Here is an 18,143-nt window from a genome sequence, read left to right as displayed (position 1 = left end):
ATCTTTTGATAATTCATCGCAAGAAATATTGAGACGCATGCCCCCCCCCCCCCGCCTCTCTCTTTTGCTGCCTCCCCCCCCCCCCCCCCTTTGTATCTCTCGCCCAGGCAGGCCTTGAGCTCCCACGGCTGCTGGCGTGGTCAGCACTTCATATTGGAAAGAAAGATGAATGGAGCGAGGCTTCAAAAAGATCCCAATCTGCACCGTCACGAGAAAGACACTCGCTTGCACACACACTCGCACACACGCGCACACACGTTCTGTGGCAGAGGCGAACAAAACGCCCCGTTGTGTGCTTGATGCAATCAGGCCCAAATCAACTCAGCACATCAACATGTTTCTTCAACGAACTAATCATTAAAAACGATGACAACTTGAAATGAGTGCCTACCTTCGTGGGCAGCCTGTTCACTCTCGTCCCGTTTTTCAAATGCTTCTCTCGGGCCTCCAGATCGCCATTCTTTGCGAGCGCCATCGGTGACTTGTACACGAAATGAGCTTTGACTGAGAATAAGCAAAATAAAAGCTATATCGCAACAGCTTTGCCCGCCGCAAGACGCCATCGCGGCCTGCGGGTAACAACTTCCGGTGACGCAGTTCACCAGCCCGCCCCCTCGTAAGTCAAAGTTCACCTGCTTTATTTTATTTTATTTTTTTTAAGACTTTTTGTGAAAGTGAGACTGGTAGGATGATTGGGGTTCAGTGTGCGTTAACACGAAAAATAGATTACGAACATGCACAGACACACAATTTTTTTTTTTTTTTTTGCTCGACGGTGCTCGCGATCGACTTGGGACCAGTCTTAGAACGAGCTTTTTTTTGTCTGTGGTTTGTTTTGGAGTGGCGGTCCCTAAGATTCTTACATTACATACGCTGTCCAACGCCGTACTTGCGGCCGTTGTTTCGGTTCCGTGCCGGCGGGGGGGGGAGGGCTGTTGAATGTGGTCAGTGTCAGGCCGCCTGTGTCGCCCCCTTTGTCTGGGCCCCCGTCCAAGTTGTTACCCCGTGGTACCGTCGCGTCGCCTCCGAGCTGTTTTCGTTTTGCGATCGCGCCGAAGTGCGCGTGGTCGAGTCGCGATCTCCCGAGGCTGGGTACCTAATGAAGTGGCCGGCGCGTTCTTGCATATTTGCGGCACGATGACGCCGTTGGCGTCGAACAGCCACGGGCGGCCGCGAGAATTACCCAATTGTCTCCTAATGACTTGGTCCCAGCGTGATGGAAGATGTACTGGCCAGAACTTCTTGAAAAGCTTCGATTGGTGTGCAAATCCAACCCCGCCCCCCCCCCCCGACTTCAACGGCATTTTCCCACCAGAAGGCGGTCTTGAAGGTCACGCCTTGAACGGTTGCAAAGTTTTGATTCAAAGTCTAAGAAAGTTTTTCCCCGGATGGCTCTTCAGGTTCCCTCGCCGGTCTGTCGGCAGCGGCGATGGAGCGCCGTCGGGCGTGGCCGTTCCTGGTCGCGGCGGCGACCGCGTTCCTCTGCGCCTCCTGCGCAAAGCACGCCGAGTTCCCGTCCGACACGCTCATCAACAACGTGGTCCGAGACCCCCGCACAGGGCGGCTGTACGTGGGGGCGGTCAACGCCCTCTACCAGCTGTCGGCCGACCTGGTGGCGGAAGCCCACGTGGAGACGGGGCCCCGGCGCGACCACAGGCAGTGCACGCCGCCCATCACGGACGCGTGCGAGGACGCCGTCCAGACGGACAACCACAACAAGCTCCTCCTGGTGCACGGCGCCCGGGACGGGCTGGTGGTGTGCGGCAGCATCTTCAGGGGCATCTGCTCGCTCAGGAACCTCAGCGACGTGGAGCGCGTCATCTACTTCAGCGACAACAAGGGCGAAAAGTCCTACGTGGTGAGCACGGAGGAAAGCGTCTCGGTGGTGGGCGTCATGTCCTACTTCACCAAGGAGAGAGACAACTTCACCGTCTTCCTGGTGAGGAGCCGACGACGTTTGTTCGTTTGGCGCGCGCGCCGAAACTCAGCGTCTCCCTCGCGCCTCCGGCTAGGTGGCCAAAGGCTACGGCAGCCACGACAGCACCAAGCTGATCTCCACCCGCATCCTGCGCGACTACGGCGAGTGGAACATCTTCGAGAACGTCATCGACGCCTCGGCCGTGCAGGCCAACCCCTTCGTGCTGCGCTACCTGCACGACTTTCGCTTGGCCTTCAAGGACGGCGCTTTCGTCTACTTCCTCTTCTCGCGCACCCTCGGCGTGCAGGACACCAAGAACTTCACCTTCGTCTCGCGCTTGTGCGAGGACGACCAGAGCTACTACTCGTACACGGAGCTGCAGCTCAACTGCAGCGCCTCCAACCGATTCAATAAAGTTCAGGTAACAAAAAATAGAAGTCGCCCGAACCGCTTTCTCTTTCTTTCAATGTCATTTGAAGGACCGCGTCGCTGCTCTTCCGCCCCCTGCAGGCCGCCTACGTCACGACACCCGGCGAGGTTCTGGCTCAGAATCTGACCAGGTCGGGCAAGTACGGGCCCGTCCTGGCTTCCGACAAGGTTCTCTTCGTCACCTTCTCCTCCGACGAAGATCCCAGCACCTCGGCCATGTGTAGGTCTCGTTGGGCGCCGGGCAGGTTGCGAAGCGGCGCGATCGTGGGCTTGAGCGGCTTGGGCCTTGCGTTCGCCAGGCATGTACCCTCTGCGCGCCATCAACACCAGGCTGCAGGAGATCATCGGCGCCTGCTACAGCGACGGCGGCCTCATCGGCGACGAGCCGGCCGTCTACTCGCCGTATTCCACCAAGTCGGGCGGCGTGTGCGGCACCGCCAACCAGGTGAGCCGTAACGCGCGAAGCTCCGTCGCTTTTGACGCCGCGTCACGCCGGCTTCTTCTCCGCCGCCCTCAGCGCGACATGGTGTTCAAGTACAAGTGCGGGGAGGAGTTCCTGCCGTCGCCGCTGGCCAGCAAGGCCAACGCGGCTCTGCCGGCCGAGCCCTCCCTGGTCCGCAAGGGCGTCATGACCGCCGTGGCCGTGGCGGTGGAGATGGGCCACGCCGTCGCCTTCCTGGGCACCGCCAACGGAGAGGTACGCCGTGACCCCCCCCCGGGGCCACGTGTCAAAAGGCACGGGAGCCCACGCCGCCTTGTTTCCTAGGTGTTGAAGTTGCACCTGGCGGCCCACCCGGAGGTTTACGGCCGGGCGTCGGGCGAAGTGACGGGCGACAGGGTCAACAAGGACCTGCTGCTGGATTCGCAACTGCGCCACTTGTACATCACCAGCGAGAAAAAGGTGCTCCCGTTTCCTCTCGTATCGATGAGTCACGCTCAGCTTTGCGTTATTTACGATCATCTTCAAAATGTAATATTGTCGAATTTTTTTTTCACCATTTGGAAACTGTCTTAGATCACCAAGGTTCCCGTGCAGTCGTGCCACCTCAAGACGGACTGCCAGTCCTGCGTGTCCCTCAGGGATCCGTACTGCGGCTGGTGCGTTCTGGAGGGAAGGTGGGCGCCGCCTCGCGTTTTCGAAGCCTTTCAGCTTTTGCAAAAGTCGTCCAAGGGCGCCGGGCGGGCCTGAGGGTTCATCTGGTGACCTCTCGTCGCAGGTGCACCAGGAAGCAGGAATGCAGCAGGTGGACGGAGGAGAACACCTGGCTGTGGTCGCCCAATCAGCAGTGCGTGCAGATCCGGGCCTTCGACCCGCCCAACCTCAGCTGCCGCAAGACGCAGCAGGTACGCCCGCGTTCGGACGGGGGCGGCGGAGGAGGGCGAGCGACTGATGGAGCGGCGTCCCCCCCCTCAGGTGGACATCAGCGTCCCGGCGCTGCCCAGGCTCAGGCAGTCGGACCGGCTGCACTGCGTCTTCGACGGCTCGCCGAGCCGCGCCGTGGCGCTGGGCAGCCCGGCCGTCGTCACCTGCTCCTTGCCGGACCCCGCCGAGATCCCGGCCACGCCCATGCAACAGGGTAAGTAAAGTCTGCAGCTGATAAAATAAGCAGTCCCGTGCTACTTAGCCTGGGGGCGGGGGGGGGGGGGCAGGGGTGTTGGCGGCATCAGCTCGCTGCTACTGTACAAAGTCGGCGTGTGCCCGTGTGTCCAGACTACGTGTCGGTCCCGGTGAAAATTGTGGTGAACAACGGGATCGTGGTGACGTCGGGAGACTTTCACTTCTACAACTGCGCCGCCACAGTCCGGAAGAATCCCAAAACACCGTAAGACAAACAGACAACCGCTTGCATGCCTTTCTGTGACTCCTCCAGTCTCTCTCTTGCAACTTTCCGGTGACAGTGGCTGGAGGAGTCGCAAACGAGCATGCAAGAGGACTTGAGTGCTCGAGTCCTGCATTCAACTGTTGTGAAGATTTATTTAGTTATTTTTGGAGGGGGGGGGGGGCAACTTTTGAATGTGTCTAGCTACATTGTGCATTTCGAGCCCGTGTGTGTGTGTGTGTCAGGTGCATTTCGTGCGTGACCAGCAAGTGGGGCTGTCAGTGGAACGCCCGAGAGCACCGATGCAGCGACATGGACGACGCACTGGACGGAAGTCACATGGTCAAACCTCAACAGGTTCGAGCTCGCTCCCTTTTTGCAACCGCGTTAGCTCTCGCGCGCAAAAAACGACAACAAAAACGGCTACTCTCCGCTAACTTGGGAATTTCGTGTGTGTGTGTGTGTTTTCAAGCCGGAGCGTTGTCCTCAGTTCGAGTCTCCGGAGCCGCTGCTCATCCCCGTGGGCGTCGAGGTCCCCATCAGCTTCCAGGGAAGAAATCTCGACATCTACTCGGTGAGAACGCAAGCGTGTCAACGCAAACGTCATGAAACTTTGAAAGACTTTTTTTTTCTTTCTTCTTAACCGGATTGAATCTTACAGCGCGTTTGTCTGCGACACATCTGTCGGCACGAGATCGGTGTGCATTGGTCTAGTCTGACGTCAGCAAAACCGTTTTTGACGCTTTTGCGTTGAGGCGCCGGCGCGTCGGAATTGCTAGCGCGCGACGGTTGAAGGTGTGGCGTGGCGCTCAGGGTCGCCGGTTCGTGATGGGCACGGAGCTGATGAAGCAGACCGAGGAGGAGGTGACGCAGGAGCGCGGCTCCAACTTCAAATTCCGAGGATACGAGGTAACGCCCCATTTGCGTCGCCCTTCCTGGGCTTTCGGCGCTCCGTTGCCAAAAACGCCGACACCCCCTGCAGTTTTCCTACGACCAGCGGCAGGAGGTGAACGTTTCCTTCCACGTCATCGAACGGGACACCGAGCGCAAGATCGACAGCAGGCTCACAGGTGAGCGCCGTAGGGGGGGGGGGGGGGGGGGGCAAAATCCGTCCCGGACGTCACGAAACGCTCCTCGAATCAAATTGTTTCGATGAAATCATGAGCTACGGTCAGCTCGCGGGACTGATGAAAACCATTTTGTCCCGCCGCCACGTGTGGCGCGCCAGTGGTGGTGTACAACTGCTCGGTGGCCAGAGACGACTGCAGCCTGTGCAAGCACGCCGACGCCAAGTACGAGTGCGTGTGGTGCGCCGCCTCGCGGACGTGCGTCTACCGGCGGCTGTGCCCGGCGCCGCCGCCCGCCTCCTGCCCCGCGCCCCAAATTACAGACGTGAGACCCACCTTATCGACGTTTGCCGTTGGACTTTGATGGCGGAGGTTGGCCGCGGTTTTGCGTCCAGATCGTCCCTCGCTTCGGGCCGCTGAGCGGGCGCATCTCGGTGACCATCAAGGGTTCCAACATGGGCATCAAGAAGGATGACGTCAAGCGCATCAGCGTGGCCGGCGTCGAGTGTCAACACCTGCAGGACAAATACTCCGTCTCCACCAGGTGCCGCGCGTCGACGGTGGCGTTTCAAAAGTCTGCACACCCCTTGACGAGTGATGGGTTTTTTTTGCGGGGAAGAAAAACAAAACAAATCATTTCAAAGCTTTTATCACCACGTGCATGACCCCCCCCCCCCCTCCCTCAGCGTGGTGTGCGAGATCGGGCCGGCCAAGCGGACGCCGCCGTCCGACCTCCCGGTGGAGCCCAGCAACAGCGGCGTGGTGGAAGTGGAAGTGGACGGAGGGCGCGCGGGGAGGTCGCAGGTGGTCTTCACCTATCGGGTGAGGCGAGGGCGCAAGGATGTCAGTCAATCAGTCTGCCCCCCCCCCCCTCCGTCACTGTTTTCGTTGTTGCCGGCAAGGCAAATTCCTCGTGTCTTTTGCCCACTTGGCCAATAAATGCGCTGGTGATGCGCGTCCATTTTGTCCAGGACCCCAAACCGGAGACGGTGCATCCCGGGAAAGGCCCGGCGGCCGGCGGGACCGTCATCACCATCGGCGGCCGAGACCTGGACACGGCCACCATAGACGACGTCGCCGTCTCGGTGGGCGGAGTTCCGTGTCAAGTGTGAGAGCCACGTCGCGAGCGGACGAAGACGCGTTTGGCGCTGCGAAGTACTCAAGCGCCCGCCTTCTGTTCAGCCTTTCCTTCGGCGAGCTCATCACGTGTAAGACGGGAAAGTATCGCGGAGCCAAGGTTCCTTCTGACCTGCTGGCGGTGAAGGTGAACTACGGGCGCAACACCAGCAAGGAGGTGGCGGCGGCCTTCCAGTACGCCGACAACCCCAAGGTCGCCGACTACTCGCCCAAGTCCAGCTTCGTGTGGTGAGCGCCTCGGACGGCTTTTGGAGTGCCGCGCCTTTTTTTCTCGCTGACTTTTGTTGCCTGTTCAGCGGCGGGCGGCGGATCGTCGTGACGGGAAGCGGCTTCGATTTAATCCAGAGGGCCACTTTGAAGGCGCTGCCCGCCGCCGATGACTTCTCGCCGGACAACGCCACCGTTGAGGTGGGCGTCGCCCGCGCGCCCGTCCGTCATCCTTATCTTTCCGTTCAGCCGCTGGACAGCTCCCCCGCCTTTTTTTTTGGTAATCAGTTTGCGCAAGAGTCACTGAGCAAGAACGACAGCGTGGTGGAGTTCCTGTCGCCGGCGGTGATCTGGAGCGACAGCCGCTCGCTGCGCGCCGTCCTGCAGCTGGACAACGCCGAGGAGGAGCTGAAGGCCTTCACGTACCACCCGGACCCCGCCTTCAACGAGCTCTCCAAGACCGTCATCACCGAGACCGGCGTCATCATCGTCACCGTGAGCGCCGCCGCCCCCCCGTCACGACGATCCGCCGCCCGCCACTCAGGCGGCTTCCTCTTCTGAGCGCAGGGTCGAGGCTTCGCCAAGGCCATGACGGCCGCGGAGGCGCAAGCGTTCGTCGGGGACGCGTCCTGCAACGTCAGCATACTTCAGGTAAGAGTGGCCGAGCTGGGGGGGGGGGGGGGGGGGGGGCTGCCGCCCGGGAGGGAAATCAGCGCGCCCCCTTGTGGATGCCTTCAGGATGACAAGCTGATCCTGGACGCGCCGTCCTCTCGGCCGCGAGCTCGGTCCAAACGCCAACGCAGAGACGCGGCCAACGACCCTCTGGAGCTTGTGGTAAACGCCCGCCGGGCCGGGACGCCCGTTGACCGGCCGGGGCGGCTAACGCGCTCCTCGTCCAGGTGAAGTTCGGTCACGGCGAGTGGATGGTGGGCTCGGTGTACTACGCGCGCAAGGACGACATCCCTCTGGCCATCATCGTGCCCGCCGTGGTGGTGCCCATGCTGCTCTTCATCGCCGTGTCGGTGTACTGCTACAGGTGAGGCCTGAAGCCCCGCCCCCGCCCCGCCCCGCCCGCGGCCACCCAGCAAACCCGCTTTGCTCCGCAGGAGGAAGAGTCGGCAGGCCGAGCGCGAGTACGAGAAGGTCAAGCATCAGCTGGAGAATCTGGAAGAGAGCGTGAGGGATCGATGCAAGAAGGAGTTCACGGGTACGAGCGGGAAATCTTGGGCGGCGTCTTTCCCTTCTTTGCCGCTCTGATGTTTCGGCGATATTTCAAGCTTTTTTTTTTTGTCTCCGCCCCCGCTTCGCCCCGCCGGTTCAGACCTGATGATGGAGATGGAGGATCACACAAGCGAGCCGAGCGAGGCGCGCATCCCCTTCCTGGACTACAAGACGTACACGGAGCGCAACCTCTTCCTGCCCCCCAAGGACGGCGCCGACGCCGCCACGGTGCTGGCGGGACGCGTGCACGTGCCGGAGTCCCGCAGGGCCATCGTGGCGCAGGCCCTCAACCAGTTCTCCAACCTGCTGAACAGCAAGCCCTTCCTCATCAACGTTGGTCCCGCGCACTTTGGCGTTTGGACGCGAGGGGCGGGGCTTTCGAGCCGCTCTTCGGCGTTTGCTTATTTTCCCACCGAGCCGCGGCTCACAAAGTCTCCTCCTCGTCCGTGTAGTTCATCCACACGCTGGAGAGGCGGCCCGACTTCAACGCGCGAGCCCGCGGCGATTTCGCCTCCCTCCTGACGGTGGCGCTGCACGGCAAGCTGGTCTACTACACCGACATCACCAGGACGCTCCTGCTGGAGCTGATGGACGAGCACGTGCACAACAAGAACCCCAAGCTCATGCTCAGGAGGTCGGCCAGCGCCGCCGTGTCGGCCGACTCGTCGCTTTTGGTCCTTTTTTCCCACCGCGTGACAAACCAAACGGCGCCGTGCGCTCCCGCAGGGCTGAGACGGTGGTGGAAAGGATGCTGTGTAACTGGATGTCCATCTGCCTCTACCAGTTTCTCAGGGTGAAGCGCTCTCGCACGCACGCACGCACATCCATGCTTTATGTTTGCACCATCTCACAAAAGTGAGCACCCCCCCCCCCCCACACACACACACAAGCGTCATTTCATTTCATCAGCGTCGCCCATCACAAGGATAGACAATGCAATCCATACCAAAAGACGTGAGGGGGGTGTGCAGACTTTTGAAGGTCTGTCCCCGGTGTGTGCGTTTACCGTCCGCGTCGCAGGACAGCGCCGGCGAGCCGCTGTACAAGCTGTTCAAGGCGCTGAAGCATCAGGTGGAGAAAGGTCCCGTGGACGCCAAGGTCAAGAAGGCCAAATACACGCTCAACGACACGGGGCTGCTGGGGGACGACGTGGAGTATTCCGTGCTGGTCAGTGGACAAAAAATGCACATGCAAGTCGCAGATTTGGAAGAATTTGTCTTTGTGCCACGTTGTTGTGTGTGTGCGCGCGCGCGCGCTAGACCCTGCAGGTGCTGGTGCACGGGGAAGGCCCGGACGTGACGCCCGTCAAGGTGCTCAATTGCGACACCATTTCTCAGGTGAGGCTTTCTCGATTCCATTTGAGTCCGGATCATATTTGAGCTTAATTTCCTTTTGACGTTCGATCAATCGACTTGTTTTGCTCGTCCCACCGCGTAGGTGAAGGAGAAGATCATCGATCAAGTCTACAGGAATCTTCCCTTCTCGCAGCGGCCTAAAGTGGAGAGCGTGGCGCTCGGTAGCCAACGCACACTCGCAGTGATTCGGGATTGTTTGATTGATTGACGGATTGGTGATGGCTATTTATTTATTTATTTTTTGCTACGGGTCCAGAGTGGCGTCCCGGCTCCACGGGTCAGATTCTGTCCGACCTGGACCTGACTTCACAGAAGGAAGGACGCTGGAAGCGACTCAACACTTTGGCGCATTACAACGTAAGAATCGGAGTGCCGAGGTCTTAACGATCACGTGACGCCGTCACGCCGTCCTTGCAGGTGCGGGACAACGCCACGCTGGTTCTCTCCAAAGTCTTGCACGCTCGGTCCTTCCACCAGCACCCGGACAACCACGAAGAGCGTAAGCGTTGGCCGGCGCGCGCGCGCGTACGTACCTTAGGTCGGGATTGCGGTGCAGAACGCTGCGCTCCCGCCATCAGGCGACGCCCTGCTGGAGGACGACAACACCTTCCACCTGGTGCGAGCGGCCGACGAGCTGGACGAGGGGAAGTCCAAGCGAGGCAGCGTGAAGGACAAGACCAAAGCCATCACCGAGATTTACCTGACGCGCCTGCTCTCCGTGAAGGTGCGACGCCCACACCGCCGCCCGCAAACCTCACGCAGAGTCCCCAAATGTGAGCGGGACCGCTCGGCGCCGCGTGTCTTTTTCAGGGCACGCTGCAGCAGTTCGTGGATGACTTCTTCCGCAGCGTCCTGTGCTCCGGCGCCGCCGTCCCGCCCGCCGTCAAGTACTTCTTCGACTTCCTGGACGAGCAGGCGCTGCGGCACGACAACGTGGACGAGGAGACGCTGCACATCTGGAAGACCAACAGGTGCGAGCGCCGGCCCCGCCGCGCGTGACGAGACCTCCGCCGCAAAGTGGCGTTTGACGTCGCCGGCCCGGCCCGCCCCTCGCCCTCAGCTTGCCGCTGCGCTTTTGGGTGAACATCTTGCGCAACCCTCACTTCATCTTTGACGTGCACGTGAACGAGGTGGTGGACGCCTCGCTGCACGTCATCGCCCAGACCTTCATGGACGCCTGCACCAAGACGGAGCACAAGCTGAGCCGGGTACGCCCGTCCGCTCCGCCTCATCCGCGTAACTCGTCCGCGTCCGCTCGAAAGCCAATCGGCCTCTTCCGTGTCCCCCCGCAGGAGTCGCCCAGCAACAAGTTGCTCTACGCCAAGGAGATCTCCACCTACAAGAAGATGGTGGACGAGTAAGTCTCTCGCTCACGTGCGCAAAATGACGTCAAAGGCACACCCCCATGTCACGCCCGCCCACTTTTCTCTTGCGCAGTTACTACAAAGGAATCAGACAGATGGTTTCTGTCAGCGACCAGGACATGAACACGTACCTTGCCGAGGTGTCCCGGGTATGTGCATGCGCGTGAGCGTGTGAGCGCGCGTGAAAGTTTTGACGCCACTCTGTGTGCGTGTGTGTGTGTGTGTGTGCGTGCGTGCAGCAACACACGGACGAGCTGAACACGCAGCTGGCCTTGCATCAGCTGTACCAGTACGCCAGCAAATACTACGACGCGGTGAGAAGTTCCTCGGCAAACTGCGCTCGTCCAGCCATTCGGAAAGCATGAGCTCGCTGATGATTCATTTGATTCTCCCGCCCGACTTTTCCCAGATCATTCAGTCCCTGGACGAAGACCCGGCCGCCCAGAACCGACAGCTGACGCTAAGACTGCAGCAGATCGCCGCCGCCCTGGAGAACAAAGTCACGGATCTCTGAGGCGCACAACGACACGGTTACAAAACTGACTTGAATCGGACCAAACCAGAAGAAGGAAAAATGATGAAGAGCCCCGCCCCCTCTTTTTTTTTACACCACTGGACCAATGAGAGGCCCGCGCCATTTTATTTTTCGATTATGTGGCACTTCCTGTGTGCGAGGCGCCTTCACAATAAGTCACGGGAAGGAGATGACTAACCATCCAAGTCAAAAGATCCTGTCAGCTTGAAAACAAACAAAAGCGTTCTCTTTATGTAGGATCCCTTGACGAAAGACTGAATCGTGCTTTTTTTCCCCACGTGCACTATTTGCTCATTTTATAAGAAGCCGCTCTGTGGTACTTTTGTGCTCTTTTTGTAACTTCGAAATGTGAAGCTTGGGTTCTGATATTCAGACACGTTTAGTGGCTTATATTTGACGGCTTGTCACAGCTGACTTAAACGGAGCCTCGGACGAAAAAAAACGTAAAATGTTTTGGTTTGGATCCGCACCCCCCGCACATCATATTCTGCAGCTCCATTGGCTTCATTTATTTGACCTGAATGTTTGTTTCTGACACCGTGGAGTGCCTTGAAAAGAGCAGCTAGAGACTTGGTCTGGAATGTGTTTGCGACTTGTTTTGCGGCAGTCGATTTTATTTTGCGGTTGTGGAAGCGACTTGAATGTGGAAAAAGAAGACGAAAGCGGTACGGACGTGTCACCGTTCAAGAGATGTGACTATGCGGGCTGTGGGAGTCGTGTTAGTTTTTCATGCACACCCTACACCCTTTTTCGTGACCCCAAAACAGTATTTTCTGGCCGCGATCTAGTATTTAGCACAAATGTGTATGTTGTGGGCCAGAATTTCCGTTTCTTTCCTCTTATCACGTCGGGGGCCAAATACACTTCGGCCCCTGACTCGTTTTGGGAATAAAAGCGTTTGGATGGACCAAATGGGCACAAGACGAGACTTTTAAGAAGCCCAAAGCAGCGGAGCAGTAAAGGACTTGTGGGTACCAAATCCTGGAAACCGCCAATGAAATAAAAATGTTTCTCACCCGAGACCGGTCGCCGTCACTTCCTGTGTACGCACGGCCGCACTCTTGATCCCTCCGTCCGCTTCTTCGGAAAGATGGCAAGCGCGAGTTCAACGGCGACAGCAACACAGGAGGCGAGAAAACGCTCAGCGCTGCCTCACAAGTACACGATTCATATTTAGGATGTGACTGGAACAGTTAAAAAAATAAAAGCCTCTGAACCTGATGTTGACCTATTAAAAATCATTTAATGTCCTTTCATAATCCTGAGCTTCTCACAATGTAAAATTGTGCAGTTTGAACGATAGCACTGCAATCAAATGCGGGATAATAACTCGATTCAAACAATTCATTTAAAATCTATTGCACATAAGTTAAATCAAAATGCAAAACGTTAATTTTTTTTTTTTACACAAAATGTTGTCGAAGATCGCATGAAAATGTTTTGCATTTCACGGTGCAATACAAGCAGCTGTCATGACTGGTTCTCAAAGGGATTCAACCAAAATGAAGTGACAGCCGACGTCGTTTTCAACATTCGTCAGATTTCTTAGCGTACCACAAGAGGGAGCTCGTGTAACACTTTTGGAGAATTACGAAGACGTTTTCGAGCAGATCATTCAAAATGCATTGATTGATAAGCCCGATTGTGTGCAAACTAAGAGCACAGGTTAGTAAATGATGAGCACGAGCACAGTGTGAGCAACAGCTTTTTTTTTTTTTAAACAGCAACTTTCAATAACGTTAGAAATCTCAGCAATAGAATAATCGTTTCAATCTTACTCTTCCCAACAACAAAGTGTGTGTGTGCCGAAATCAATAAATAAAGAAAGAAAGATGTCTCTAAGGCGAGTGGCACATCTCAGCTGAGGTAGGCTGAATCGCGCGCGCGGGAGGGAGGAGAGACGAGCGTCTCAGCTGAAGTAGGTGAAGACGACGGCTTGGATGGGCAGCCGACACACGGGACACAGCTTGTTGTGCTTCTTCAGCTTGCGGGCGCACACGTAGCACGTCATGAGGTGTCCCGTCTTGCCGTGGACGATGCAGCCGTTCTTGGGCCGCGACTGGCAGATGAGGCACGGCTCCAGGCACGACTCGGGCAGCCGCATCTCGGCCGACACGCTGCGCTCCAGCTCGGGCGCGCCCGCCGTCTCCTGGGAGTTGGCGAGCGACGACTGCTGCGAGTCGCATGTCCACAACTTCTCCTGCGAGGACGAGCCGCAGGACGAGGGCGGCCGCGAGGCCGGCGGCTCCCGCGGCTTCTGCGGGTCGGGAGCCGAGGAGGATTTGAGCGTTTTGCCGTCCGGGACGTCCACGCCGTCCTCGGCGTCCAAAGCTTCGGGGGAGAGGAGGACACAAACCACGCCGGTGAATACGCGCGGCTCACGTTCCTGAGCCGACGGGAGGACGGATGTCGTCGAACTGACCCGGAGCCTCGACGCAAGCCTCGGGTTGGGCTGGCAGCGAGGCGCCGTGCAGCCAATCCCGGCGCAGGCGCCAGCAGCGCAGGCAGTTCCTCGAGAGAGGCGGGTTGGACTCCTTGCAGCCGTCGCAGCTCCAGTAGTCCTGACGACGCCGGCCAAAATCAGGCGAGTCCGGCGCAACAATCTCGTTGACCTCATCCGGTACTCACGGCTTCGGTGATCTCGGTGTCTTCGTCAAACGAGTCGTCGTCATCCTCCTCGAATATGGTGAGCTCGTACACCTGCAGGCAAAAATAAATCAATAAAAATTAAATTGAAGTGTCTAGAGTGCAATTTGGGCGGGAAAGGAGCGCGGCCGTCTGCGTTTTCCTACCTGATCGTCAGCGGAGAAAGCGTCGTCGTCGTCTTCGTTGTAATCATCCGAGTCGATGGACTCCACCTCGAATTCCACGCTGAAGTTGTCGCTGTCCGAGTCGCTGGCGACGGCGGCCGTCGCGTCGGACCTGGCGGACTACAAAGGCGCCAACTCAAACCTTCGGTCAATTCCACGACAGGGGCACCCCATGTAAACGTCTCGGGCTCACGTTGCTCGCAGTCTCTGACGAATGGCTGTTGCGCCTGTCCCGCCCGCTTGCCAGTCCACCGATCACACACCAGGAGAGGCTGTCGTCAAAAGTGAGCGAGTAGCTGTCCGAGCGGCTCCTCTTTGCACCCTCGCCGCCGTCGCCGTCGTCCACGTCGGACCCGTTGTCTTTTTCCTCGCCTGGTAAGCCGGCAGAGGGACCTGCGCGGAGGGTGGGGCTCTTTAGATCTGAACAGGAAGCGTTCAAGAGGTGATGACGACTCACCTGCGTCGTTGCTCCTGGAGCTCCTGGTGCGCCTTCGGCGCCGGCGGCGGATGTCGGGAGACGAAGGGCCACTTCCTGCCACGCTTTCCTAACACGACGAGCGCAAAGGAGCGAAAACAATGACTCACGCGCACAAACGTGCACCTTCACAAGAGTGTACGGGGTGTCCACAAAAGCAAGCGATGAGCTATTTGTCCGGATCGTAATTGGTATCAAAAGAATTGCAAAAAAAAAAAAAACCTCCAATATTGAAGACCCCCATCCATCTCCTAAAAATGGCCATCATCTTTTATGCAGATTAGGATTTTCTGTTGTGCTCTGCTCGCCCCTTCCTGCTGTTACCGTTTAAAATGAAGTCAGAAGAGCGTGGGTTTTTTTTTTTTGTGTGTGTATGTGAATACGTTTACAATGTGTACAAAAAATGTTTTATATCCGCTCTCCATCGTGCGGCTTTTGCGTTATTCCGCGACGGCTTCTTCACAGTCTGTTCTTGTAAAGAGACTTTGTGGACGCCCTCTCGCCACGTGCATCCATTTTTTTTGTTTTGTTGAAATGGAAGTCGAGCCGCCGTCTGACCTGCGTGGGTTGTTGCGTCTGGCTGCCGCTCGCCGCTTCGGCGAAGCTTCGTGTCGACTCTGCACCACACAGACAGACACCGCTTATGAATCTCCTTTGCGTTGCTTTTTGGGCGTGCCGGTGCTGCAACGGAACAACACTCGCAGAGGACGCCCTACCTTCTTGGCTCCTGACGATCACCAAGTTCTTGGAGAGCATGGAGAAAAAAACCCTGTCCCCCCCCCACCGAAAAAAAAGGTGAGGTTGAGTGTGAAACGTGTTTTCCGTTGGGTTTGCGTTTTTGTCCTGCACCTCACCGAGGTTCTTTCACAGAGAAGGTGTCGACTCCCAGGATGCGGCCCAGCGCGTCTTGGGCGCAGTGCACGATGTGCTGCTGCTTCTTGTCGAACAGCTGCTTCTGGATGATGTACTGGCCCAGGTAGAACATCACCTGGCGACAGCACATTGGCAAACTTGATCCTAACTCGCGGCCCGCTCGGCGCCACTGATCGGGCTGAGCCGTCCGTCCGTGTCCTACCTCCTTGAAGGTCAGGACGTCTTTGGTGGCGCCCGCCAGCTTGAGCAAAGCGGAGAGCTCCAACTTGGGCCGCACCTGAACACAAGTAAGCTCGTGTAACGACTTTCATGTGGGTGGGGAAAGCGCCGTTGCCTTGGAACGCTTTCGGCCGCTGGACAAACGCAAGATTGTGTCGAATGGCAAAACAAAAGACATGCCTAAATGCCAACGAGATTAGGCGCTATCCATTTCTCTCGCGCCCTCAGATCAGGGCTCATCGTGTGCGATAGCTTAACCGCAGAACGGCCAGCGCGTGGCAAGAAGCGAAAACAAGGAATTGACTGGAGAGACTCACCACTTTGTTTTCATCAGAGGTGTCCATGTTGTCGGTTGACATGCGGGCAATCTGCACATAAACACACAAACACGATGTCAGTCACGGCAACCAGATGGGTGAACAAGTTAGCCAAAGGAAAAACACGTGTTCGAAAAGTTTTTTTCCCCCCCTCGTTTTCAAAAGTATAAAAAAAAAAACTTTGGCAATGATGCTGCCAAAAAAAAAAAGTTTCGTTGGCAAAATCTTTGACGAGCCCTGCCTGCAACAATCGTCAGAACCGACACCAAAGCATTCATGCCGTCGTCTTGCTGCGTGAAAAGCTTTTAGAAATGACAAATTCTTACCGGCGAGCCTGTCAGCAGTCCATGAGTGCGAGTGCAAAGAGTTAAAGTGCAGAGTGGAGGGAGAGAGAGTTGAGGCAAAGACTGCGGCTGGCTCTTATAGAGCCTCCAGGACATGTCAGGACTAGACTGGAGTGTGAGTACTCTGTCAAGTCAAGTGGACCTATCACGGCCAGCCCAGCTGACTCAGCGGCACGCCACCAACTGGAACAGCTGATTACATTTCACACACACAGACATGCCGGGACTAGTCCGATCAAATGACTCAACACTAACCCAAACCAAGCTAACCAGGTCCAAACGGAGGTAGATGTCGACTGCGACACATCCGTGTTCTGAGTTTCAAGAAGTGAGACTCTTGTATAACATCACTTTGAGGGGCCGAAAAGAAGACGCGCTCCCGCAGCTCTTAAAATGCGAGGCAAATTGTGCTTGCTTCAAGCCGTTTCTTACTCCCATTTGGCGGTGACTGCAAATTTGACACAAAAAGAGAATTACACATCGCATATCCGAACACCAACTTGTTGACCAAACCATACGGGTCCGCTCGCTTCATGCTAATAATATGCACGTGTAATGCAAAATGCCATCGATGCAGAAATGAGTGATCGTAATTAAAAAACTGCTACTTGTCAATTACGCGCATGCAAACGGAGCATACGACAGCGGGAATATAAAGTATGCCAAGATCATCTGTTAGTTCTTATATCAAAAAAATATGTATGCATATACAAACAAAAACAATTGGCCCCGGTGGCCCACAACGAAGCTGTTCGGTTAGTTCGGTTAAGGCAAAAAGTTTGCGATTCCACCACGGGCTCTGCGGATGACGTCACCAGAGTACGGCGAAATACGCCCGGACATGTCTCGGCGCGCGTGTTTGTGCGCGTCCGTGTTCGACTTCCATCAGACTCCCTTCCTTGAATGTAGTCGGAGCGCCAACGCTCCAAAACCCGCAAGGACGTCGCGGAGCGGCGCAAAAAGTATTTACAAACCACAAAGTGATGCTTGTTTAAGTGCCTCTCGCCGCAACCGGCGGAAAACGAACACCCAAACTTCAATTGATCTTCAAGCACGTTGTGTGCTTGATCACAGAACAAAAACCTTAAAACGAGTTCGTCTTTGACGTAAAGCCAATCTACGACGCGCCTCCCCGGGTGCTAACTCGACACAAACGTCGAATAGTGACGCGGGAGTCCTCAAAACCACCAGACAGCCGATCGAAAACGTCTGCGTTCGAGTGCCCTTGGCTTCCGTCTAGTCAGCCAGGAAAATCCGTGGCTCCAGGGCCTACTAGCGCTCGGCTCAATTCACGCGAACAGCCGCCAATTCCGGGTGTTACGAGCGAGCTTTATTTGAGAACAATGTGATGTAATGGTCGTAATTAACGTACCCGTATCGTCCAGTGAACGTTTTTAGTCCAATATGTGGTTTGTTCCACAGTTTAGACTTCCGCTCGAGGTGCTCGTGTTTACGTCTTCCGTCCGTGTGAGAGCACCTCTACAGGCCAACCACTGACATTGCATCAATGGCTCCAACAAGTTGACCCGCACTGTACTGTAACTGTACTTGAATTTCAAGCACATGCTTCCATCTCGGGCCTGTCGTCAGTGTTTGTGTGCGTGCAACTTGAACTGGCCCAAACAAAGACTGACTGGTCAAATGCTTTCACGTTGTCATGTTCGCTTTTCTGTCCAATAAATTGTTCAACTTGAATTTGAGTCTTTGCCTTTCATGACCAAATCCATCCTCAGCTCTCTCGAAGCCCTTTCAAAGACTGAAGTCTTGAGCTCTGACTTGCGCCTCAGTCACATCAGACAGTCTTTTCGCTGTTCCATCCTCAGCTCTCTCGAAGCCCTTTCAAAGACTGAAGTCTTGAGCTCTGACTTGCGCCTCAGTCACATCAGACAGTCTTTTCGCTGTTCCCGTTGGTCTCCACATGACTCGAAACTCCAGGAATCGAGCTTTTGGGTCATGTCAATCAAACCCACGGTCAATCAAAGTGGTATGGAATCCTCCGGATCCATCGTCATCACATGACACTGAAAATGCAAGCTTACCTGTTTTGTCGTC

At 56.6% G+C, this 18,143-nt stretch overlaps 2 protein-coding genes and 1 long non-coding RNA gene across 4 annotated transcripts; 1 reads left to right on the top strand and 2 right to left on the bottom strand.

Annotated features, from left to right (window-relative positions):
* The first annotated feature begins 1,429 nt into the window (after positions 1-1,429).
* On the top strand, positions 1,430-12,073 carry plxnb2a.1 (plexin b2a, tandem duplicate 1). Its single transcript, XM_086103749.1, has 40 exons — positions 1,430-1,939; positions 2,013-2,339; positions 2,429-2,567; positions 2,647-2,792; positions 2,865-3,044; positions 3,114-3,248; positions 3,363-3,463; positions 3,565-3,691; positions 3,762-3,924; positions 4,059-4,170; positions 4,413-4,524; positions 4,640-4,741; positions 4,981-5,076; positions 5,150-5,237; positions 5,396-5,559; positions 5,630-5,778; positions 5,921-6,056; positions 6,206-6,342; positions 6,417-6,599; positions 6,668-6,779; positions 6,867-7,073; positions 7,146-7,229; positions 7,317-7,412; positions 7,478-7,614; positions 7,685-7,785; positions 7,900-8,132; positions 8,252-8,433; positions 8,526-8,592; positions 8,820-8,966; positions 9,059-9,136; positions 9,237-9,315; positions 9,411-9,511; positions 9,572-9,653; positions 9,733-9,878; positions 9,965-10,125; positions 10,215-10,362; positions 10,447-10,511; positions 10,592-10,667; positions 10,758-10,832; positions 10,928-12,073. The coding sequence occupies exons 1-40, from the start codon at positions 1,430-1,432 to the stop codon at positions 11,030-11,032; spliced, it is 5,589 nt and encodes a 1,862-aa protein (XP_085959875.1). The 3' UTR covers positions 11,033-12,073.
* LOC147186438 (uncharacterized) lies at positions 5,674-9,834 on the bottom strand. The gene is made up of 3 exons (XR_015099371.1): positions 9,688-9,834; positions 8,806-8,963; positions 5,674-5,820 (listed from the first exon to the last, which is right to left on the bottom strand). It is a non-coding gene; the product is annotated as an uncharacterized LOC147186438 (long non-coding RNA).
* Positions 12,074-12,276: 203 nt separating the features above from the next.
* On the bottom strand, positions 12,277-18,029 carry mdm2 (MDM2 proto-oncogene). 2 transcript variants are annotated; one of them, XM_086103751.1, is made up of 12 exons: positions 17,464-18,029; positions 15,748-15,798; positions 15,414-15,488; positions 15,193-15,326; positions 15,055-15,107; positions 14,897-14,955; positions 14,321-14,408; positions 14,057-14,256; positions 13,846-13,983; positions 13,682-13,753; positions 13,476-13,614; positions 12,277-13,384 (listed from the first exon to the last, which is right to left on the bottom strand). In XM_086103751.1, exons 2-12 carry the CDS (start codon positions 15,787-15,789, stop codon positions 12,963-12,965), a joined length of 1,422 nt encoding a protein of 473 aa, XP_085959877.1. In that variant the 5' UTR covers positions 15,790-15,798; positions 17,464-18,029; the 3' UTR covers positions 12,277-12,962. The 2 variants fall into 2 exon arrangements, with proteins under 2 accessions (XP_085959877.1, XP_085959876.1); XM_086103750.1 differs by lacking the exon at positions 17,464-18,029 and adding an exon at positions 16,074-17,443.
* Between the last annotated feature and the right edge of the window lie 114 nt (positions 18,030-18,143).

The sequence above is a fragment of the Hippocampus guttulatus genome, chromosome 22 (assembly GCF_054856545.1).
Source record: "Hippocampus guttulatus isolate MCC_2025c chromosome 22, RoL_Hgut_1.0, whole genome shotgun sequence".
NCBI lineage: Eukaryota > Metazoa > Chordata > Actinopteri > Syngnathiformes > Syngnathidae > Hippocampus > Hippocampus guttulatus.
Note: the sequence above shows the minus strand (reverse complement) of the source record. Positions and strands in the feature narration are given on the sequence as shown.